General features: G+C 37.8%; 1 protein-coding gene across 4 annotated transcripts; it reads left to right on the forward strand.

The window, feature by feature from the left end:
- Positions 3,573-8,494, forward strand: LOC109711885 (transcription termination factor MTERF4, chloroplastic). Of its 4 annotated transcripts, none has more exons than XM_020235236.1 (3): positions 3,573-5,370; positions 5,457-5,527; positions 8,251-8,494. In XM_020235236.1, coding segments are annotated over exons 1-2 (1,527 nt in total). In that variant the 5' UTR covers positions 3,573-3,844; the 3' UTR covers positions 5,458-5,527; positions 8,251-8,494. The 4 variants fall into 4 exon arrangements, 3 of the variants coding, with proteins under 3 accessions (XP_020090825.1, XP_020090826.1, XP_020090824.1); XM_020235237.1 differs by lacking the exon at positions 8,251-8,494 and adding an exon at positions 6,980-7,388; XM_020235235.1 differs by lacking the exon at positions 8,251-8,494 and adding an exon at positions 7,650-8,249 and having other exon boundaries at positions 3,574-5,370.

An 8,905-nucleotide genomic window follows, 5' to 3' on the forward strand; every position in this document is an offset into this window, starting at 1 on the left:
TAATAAAACTTACAAAGATTACTCAACATGACCTATTAGTGATACTTTTTAAATAATATCAAAAAACTAAGTGAAAAAGTTTGCATATAACCAAATAGCGTTAGAACAATCTTAAGCCCGGATAAATAATAGGTAAATAAAAATGCCTGATGTTTCGCAGAAGTTAGCAAAAAAATAACGATAAGGTATTTATAAAAGAAATGTTGTTTTATGAGGCGATTTGTGAGTATAGCAAAAAATATGATAAGAGATTATATTATGAAAAAATGTTGCTATTTAGACGGGCATTTGTGAATTTTTAAAAAGATCAGAAGTGCGGTATTATGTGTATTTTCATAACTTTTGTGAGGGTAATCAAATGAAACTAACCAAGAGAAAGGAATCCAAACTGGTTTATTCTAGTAATTTGGTCATAGTTACCATTCTACGGTTCCAAAGTGAGAAAAAAATTCCTTTCAAATGGAAAAAAATTTCATGGGAAAAACATTCTTTCAATTTTCGCTCAGTAATGACGTTGGAAGGGCAAATAAATATTTAAAATCTCTTTTTCCTATACTTTATAGAACTAGTATTTTTTTTTAATTCTCCTAATTTTCATTTAGGGTCTATCGAACAATACTAAATTTTCTAAAATAACGAAAAAATAATTTCCAAAATTAGTTTTCGTAGAAACTACACGGACCAATAAAGTGAAAAAATAATTTTGCGTGGTGTCACAGAAGTTGTTTATCGAACTTTTTTTACACTCTTTCTGATAAGCTAACCAGATACCCGTATGGGCGCATACTTAGGTCTCTCTCTCACTCTGCATTATTCTGATAAGTATCAGATTGTTGGTCAGTGTCTTTAATCTGGAAGGCCGATTGCCTGAAATGTTAAGTCAATGCGGCAGAAGACAAAAAATAGATGACTATTTTATAAACATTTTGATGGCATTTTAAATACTAAATTCAGCTTCTTTTTAAAAAAAACACAAAAGAACAAAGGGAATACCAACACAAAAACACTTATACGTCCTGAGCATTGTCCACTCTTCTTATAACGTTGCCCATATGGCACATCTATTTAATAAACAAATTTTGGGGCCCGCCAAAGAAACAGAATTGGACCAGCAGGAGACCAAACCGCGCTTAATCTTGGGCCCACAAACTTTTCCACGGACCAATTTGATCCGATCAGGCCTACCTTGCCGCAGGCAGCAGGGCCCGCACTCCAAATATTTATCTCATATTTCTTTTTCAAAAAAAAAAAAATAAAAAAAAAAGGTTATCGTTAGTTAAATTCGCCTATGTTAATTTATAAAATTACTCTACTACTATCGACCAAAATAATTTTTTGATACCATTTTGTAAAAAACAACTACTCGAATATTTATAAGTTTTAAATTTTATCTTCAAAGAGTAAGAAAAAGAATAGCAAAAAAATATTTAAGAAAAAAGGAGAAAGAATTTCTTTTTTGAACAGAAACTTATTTAATTTTATATATTAGGAAGTTATTAAAATTATTAAATTTGTTTGAATCATTAATGGATTAGATAAAATCTCTAATTTAATAATAAAAAATCATTCAATTTAAGAAAATAAAATTTAAGAAGACTTAATTAAAAAGTTAAATTTAGGAGGTTATTTCATAATGGGGCTGTAATTGAGGGGGTCTCCATATATTCAAAAAAAATTGTGAGGGTGGTGATTAAATTAAAATAGAGAGTAAACTTGGTATTTTGAAGCTAGTATATATAACAGATTGCTACCAATGAGGATATTTTTTAAACTTTTCCATACTTTTGGAGGGCAATTATGAAATTTTAAAATTTTGAAGGGTATTCATGAAATTAGAACTACTTGGAAGGGTATTGAAGAAAATTTTCCTTTATTTCATTGTCTTATAAAGGGTAAATTGCACGTTTGGTCCTCAAACTATGAGGCATGTGACATTTTAGTTCTCAAATTTTAATTTATTATAATTTTTTGTTTGAATTTTCAGAATTATTGCAATCAAATCCTACAACCCAATTTAGTTAAATAAATATTGATGCATCGATGATGTAAAAGCGATATGACATCTTAATTATTGGCGTATTACTAATTACAACATTGTTATATTATTTTTACATTAGCAATATATGAATATTTAGCCAGCAAAATCGGATTATACGCGTTGTTTGCAATAGTTCTAAAAATTTGAGTCAAAACTTATACAACGTTATAGTTTGAGAACCAAAGTATCATCCAACTCATAGTTTGAGGACCAATCTTGATATTTACCCTCTTATCAATCACAAATATGTTTTTTTTTTAGTAGAAACAGGAGGAAAAATCATCCACAGCCAATTTTATTGCAAGCTATTTACATATTACAATATATATTGCAAGCTATTTACATATTACAATATATGCAGTAAAAAGAGTAAATAGAACACCAAAAATATAGATATCTCAACCTGTCATACGTCACAAAATGTAACATAAAATTACACATCCCACAATACAACTGAAACTAGAAATAGATTAAAATCTCGTAAAAAGCTAATAACATCCTTATTACTTTTTTTTCGGTTAGCATTCAAGAAACCTATCATTTTGTAGTGGCTAATAACCTGGAGTTGTCGATGCACTCTTTTTCCATTTATATCTCCATCCGCACTCTATACTTTTCTTATCTGTACGTAGTAAGATTATCAGTCCATAGAGATTACAAATTGTTTGATTTTTTTCAAGTAAAGAGACCCTAGAGGAAAAATTTTCATTGAATATCACTTCATATATAGTTAACACTTTTTAATCTATCAAATACAACTATAGATGCAAATTTATGAGCAGTTGTAAAATTTGCGCGCGCGCGTAACACAGCAAATAATTCTAACTTTATTAAGTAAAACTAAGGTGCATGCATCTAATTTCGTGCTAGAAAATTGAGGGGCATGCATTGATTAAACCTGGGGCGTCCGATCCGATGAAGCATGAGAATAAATTAATGCAGTGAAATCCATGCACGTGAGATGTTATCCCCCTGTTTCCTTATTCCCTAGGCCACCTTTTTGACCTTTTATTAAACACTAGTGAAGGCCCGCGCTTCCCGGCAGAAAATTTATATAATTTTTAAAATATTTTGAAGAAAACTTTTTATTTTTTAATTTTTAAATCTAATTTAAAATTTTAAACATAAAAAAATTAAATATAAAATTATATATAATAAATACATATATATTTATAAATAAAATTAGATATATATATATATATATAAGTTAAAATTAAAATTTAAAATGTAAAATTTATATAATTAATTAATTTATTAATAATACATATAGTAAATCGCGCTTAATTTTTAAAATTTTTTTTATTCCTCTCTATTTAAATAATTCTTTTACTTTTTCTCTCTCTTTAATTTTTTAAAGTTTAAAATTTAAAATTAGATTTAAAAATTAAAAAAGTTAAACAAATAAATGCTAACAACTAAAATATAGAAATATATTAGTTTATTCAAAATATTTTAAAAATTATATAAATTTTTCGTCGCGAAGCGCGGACCTTCGCTAGTTGTATAAATAATTCGTTCCGTCAATTTCTTCCAAGGGATGCAAATGTAGGTGGTGGGCTAGAGGGAAATTTCGGAGCGGGTCGGGATTCGCACGAGCTGATTTTCTCTTATTAATCATTTGTGTTAACCGGGTCCAATCTCGAGTTTGGCTCGGGCGTCTCCAATTTGTCGCTCGTAACGCCTTACTTACAAGTTACAACCCCGGTGGCCAGCCGTCGTCGTCCAACTCTTCTCGCGCCGCTCGAGTCAACCATCCATCGACGGAGGAGCCTTCCTTCTCTTTTTATTAGGGTTTACGTTCTCGCCATGATCCGTCCTCTCCTCCGAAGAAAACCCTCGACGTTGTCCCTCCCGATTCCGAACGCTAGAGCCCTCCCGTACCTCCCCCCCACAGTCCCCCCGGTCCATGGCTGCGGGGCTGCAGCTGCAAGTCCCCCGCAGCCGCAGCAGCAGCAGCAGCAGCAGCCGTACTCCAGCAAGTCCTCCAAATTCCCCGAGTACGAGATGCCGTCGGTGACGTGGGGCGCGATCCAGGGCCGCAAGGAGCGGCTGGTGTCTCGCGTGGTCATCTCCGACTACCTCAAGTCCCTGGGCGTCGTCCCCGACGAGCTGGAGGCCGTGGAGCTCCCCTCCACCGTGGACGTCATGCGCGAGCGCGTGGAGTTCCTGCAGCGCCTCGGCCTCACCGTCGACGACCTCAACGCCTACCCGCTGGCCCTCGCCTGCTCCGTCCGCAAGAACGTGGTGCCCGTCCTCGGCTACCTGGAGAAGCTCGGCGTCCCCCGCGCCCGCCTCGCGGACTTGCTCCGCGCCTACCCCCAGGTCCTCCACGCCAGCGTCATCGCCGACCTCGCCCCCGTCGTCAAGTCCCTCCGCGGCCTCGACGTCGAGCGCCAGGACGTCCCCTACGTCCTCCAGCGCTACCCCGAGCTCCTCGGCTTCAAGCCCGAGGGCACCATGAGCACCTCCGTCGCCTACCTCGTCGGCGTCGGCGTCCGCCCCCGCGACATCGGCCCCATGGTCACGCAGTACCCCTTCTTCCTCGGCATGCGCGTCGGCACCGCCCTCAAGCCCCTCGTCGACTACCTCGACTCCCTCGGCCTCCCCAAGCGGATCCTCGCCCGGATCATCGAGAAGCGGGCCTACGTCCTCGGCTACGACCTCGAGGAGACCGTCAAGCCCAACGTCCAAGCGCTTCTCAGCTTCGGGGTGCGCAAAGAGGCCCTCCCCTCGGTCATCGCGCAGTTCCCGCAGATTCTAGGCCTTCCGCTCAAGGCGAAGCTCTCCGCCCAGCAGTATTTCTTCAGCCTTAAGCTGAAGATCGATCCGGACGGGTTCGCCCGTGCTCTTGAGAAGATGCCCCAGATCGTCAGCCTCAGCCAAAACGTGATCTTGAAGCCGGTCGAGTTCCTGCGAGGCCGCGCCATGCCCGACGACGCGGTGGCAAAGATGGTGGTGAAGTGCCCTCAGTTGTTGGCCCTCAGAATTGAGCTTATGAAGAACAGCTACTACTACTTTAAGAGCGAGATGAAGCGGCCTGTGCATGAGCTGTTTGAATTCCCGGAGTATTTTACGTACAGTTTGGAGTCCCGGATCAAGCCGAGGTACCAAAGAGTAGCGGTGAAGGGGATCCGCTGCAGCCTTGACTGGTTTTTGAATTGTAGCGACCAGAGGTTTGAGGAGAGGTTGCAGGGCGATTACATCGAGGGAGATGCGCCAGGGCCTTCTTTTATAATGGGTGGTAAGCTGGAAATGCCAGGTAGTCTCTTGGCGTCTGATGATGATGAGGAGAGTGATGATGAGATTCTCTACAGGCGAACTGTCTCACTCTAGTAAGTTTATGATGTAGCATGAACTATAGAAAAGTTCTGTGAAAATTCTTGTGCTTATTAGAGTAATGGGTGTTCCTTTGTTTCAGAACTGGCTGTCAAATGTAAGATTAAGCTGCCATCTTTCTTGACGGGCTCGCACTGGCATTGGCGAAGCTTAGTAAGTTTCATCTTCATATATTTTTTATCTCAAATTATCCATATTATAGTTGAAGAAATATCATTTAGCAAGGATCTTGCTAGCATGCGCATTAATTCTGGTTAAGTTACATGCATACGGCATGTTGATCTGAGCACCTTTGTCTTCCGTTAGGAGACAGCTAAATGATATTGTCTAAAAGTTCACTCTCGACACCAATGTGGGTCTACTCTACTTTTTTGCAAGAGAAAGTAATATCGGGTACCAATGGATTATCGAGTATAATCAACGTAGAAAGCATGGTGAAAAGGGTGAAATAAGAATACAGAAGAAGTGTGGACAAGTTAGTAAGTGCTTAAGCTGCTCACTTATCATGCTGTTTGAATATGTAAGTTATCAAAATAGGTATGCGAATGGGCCAGTTTTTATGTTAAGGTGAGCAATAGTTGTGCTAAGTTGCCTAAATACAAAGTAAAACAAGTAACCTAAAACATGTATTTCAGTAGATTCTACTATGCAAGAGATATACTTGCTATTTAAATTTCCGTAATAATTTTCTGTTTAGTCATTGTGTTTTGCTGATAGGTCTATTCACTAAATTAGATAAATGAAAACTAACCAGTATTATTTTCTCAGAACAATGCTATGGTGACTGAATATATTTGTGTATAATTGTCATTTTCCCTGCTAACTTTTGTACTTCAATTGATATCCTTTTTACTGTTACTATATTCCTGTAGTTTTGAATAATTATGTCTAAGATCTGCCGTAAGAATATGTGCAATTATTCACTTCCGTACTGTTTGTGTGTTGTCTCTTGATTATTGAGATGTCTGACTTGCTGTGAAGAACAAAATAAATCTATTTAGAAATGATAAGAGGAAAGTGAACATAGTGCAACCCTTCCTCTCGTGTCTTCCAGATGCGACGATGTGGGAGAACTGCCATAAGCGTCTTCTCTGTTTATTATTCCATTTTGTCATTGTGACAGTGTTCAGTTAACTTTGTTCACCGGCCAGAATATACTAACTTTGATGCTTGTCTATAAGATTTTTAGGTATTCTGATCACTAATGAGAAAGAAATGAACTTAAGTAGTGCACCGCAATTCCAATCTTACTTGACGGTGAAGGCATTCAGAAACCCCCTCCCAATTAACATGTACAACTAATTCTGAACACTGGAATATCAAGTCCGAAATCATTTGCCAATTGTGATTAGTGAAACTACAATAATGTGCAGATTTTAAGGTCTAATAGGATCTCTGCCGGTGTTAGCCTTGCTTCCTTTAGTTGGTACTCTGTCATATATGTCTCGTTTGGGGGCGTGTGACAATCCCACAAGCTGCATCATGCATGTGGTACATGTGCTCTCACCTAGTTTTCATGGTGAGCAATTATTATAGAATTTCAGCATTCCCAGTTGATTAGTCGAAAGCATACTTCTGAATGCTTTTCTGCAACATGCATTGCAGGCTCACACACTGCACTGCCATGATGCGAAAGTGGGCTGTAAATGTGAGAAAGCGAGTTGGTGACCACCATCTCATTTTGTTTCAAAGTAGTGCTATATTTACCTTAAATTGTATGCCCAAATGTTGTTGACAGGGCTGTGTTGTACATGTAGGCTGTCTGCGAGTGATTTAACTATTCAAATTTCACATTGGACTTATGACATAGAGGTCAATCCTGAGAAGTTAAAACATTGGCAACTTCCACATGCATAACTCTCTCTTTAATCTTTATGGTTCTTTTGGTAAAGAGTTCAAGATGGAATCTGAGAAAGACGCAAAATTGGTGCGGTTTTCAGATTGTTGCTGTATTTTGAAGCCAAAAATGGCATGGAGTTTCTATAATTCTGGACAGCATTGGTGAATTGTTTCTTGTGTTCAGGCCTATTTTAAAAAGTTGGTTACTACTGTGATCTATGGATCTATTGCTTCTAGGCTCACACATTTGTTAGTGCCATACTCCTTGTGCTATGGACCTATGGCTTCTAGGTTAAAACACATTTTTACTGCCATACTCTTTGAGCTTATGGTCTATGGCTTCTAGTTTCACACATTATTAGTGCATAATCTTCCCGGCCACAACCCAATCCTCTCTCTGTTTGCTAAGTGCCTGAACTTGCCGTGTAATGAACAGGTGAACAGGTAGAACACATGCGTAAAGAGAGAGAGAGAGAGAGAGCTTGGAAGGAAGCGCCATCTTATTCATGTCATTGGCTTGGTTCATATGGAATGTGTGAAATGATTTCATGAGCTGAACGGAGCCACACGAAGGAAAGGAGAAGGTTAGAGAGGGAGAGGGTAGTTCACCAAGAAGTATGTGAAATATGGTATGCTGAGTGCTGCATAGTGTAAAATTGCAAGGGAGCAGGATGCTCTTGTATCCTCACTCTAAGTTTTGGGTTATTGTTAATGTAACAGTAAGGGGCATTTCAGTTTTGGGTTACTACGGAGCATTTCAGTCTTCGGCCACTGTTAACTTAAGGGGCCTGAGATGGCCTATAAGTTTGTAGATACTACTGATTAGCTAATTATTCTATCAGCTATAGTGGAACTTTATGGTTATTTCGGCATATGATATTTTGGGTTCATAAGGTGGTCTCTGTAAGTAGAGGACCTTTGTAATTTTGAGTGGTAACATCACGCATTTCTTGCACTACAACGTGATCACTGATTATAGTAGTAATACATCAGATGGTGATAATTGAAGAGATTATTTTCTGTTTTTTTCCCTTCAGATTATGGTATTAGTGGAAGTGACGATTGACAGAGGCTATGTTACTCCTCAGCAAAAAAAAGTGACATGCCCGAGCTATAGATGTTTCCAGTGCCGTGATGTCTGCAGGCCCAGGCTTTTTCGGCCTTTGTTTGGCTATTATGCTGAAAAGGAGCAGTGCAATTGTACAAAGTATTTGCTGATCTTTTTATGTAAGTACTATTTGTTTCTATTGAAATTGGGTGAAATGTTGTGAAATCTAAAAATTATTGGAATGCCCCATTTTGTTGGTATTTCAGAGGAATAAGTTTGAAAATTATATAATAAAAAAAATATAACATTAGAATGATGTAATCAAGGAATTTGTACATAACTTAGAATTTCTTCCTAAGAACTATTAAGTTATACAGACAAATAGTCTCAAAATGCATCTCAAATAAATTATAACTTTTACATAGCTTTCTTCATATCTAAACTTTTTAGAATGTCTTTTTAAACTATTTAGAATTTAGTGGTTTAATATAAAAGAATTCGAAAATAATCTATCAAAATATTAAATATTTTAATAAACAGCAAAATATTTTGTTAAAATCCTGTACAATTCTTCTAGGATCATACTTCAATCAAATATATCTTAATAGGTTATAAAATTAAAAATTTCAAAGTTTTGATATCCA

The sequence above is a fragment of the Ananas comosus genome, linkage group 6 (genome assembly GCF_001540865.1).
Source record: "Ananas comosus cultivar F153 linkage group 6, ASM154086v1, whole genome shotgun sequence".
In the NCBI taxonomy this organism is placed as follows: domain Eukaryota; kingdom Viridiplantae; phylum Streptophyta; class Magnoliopsida; order Poales; family Bromeliaceae; genus Ananas; species Ananas comosus.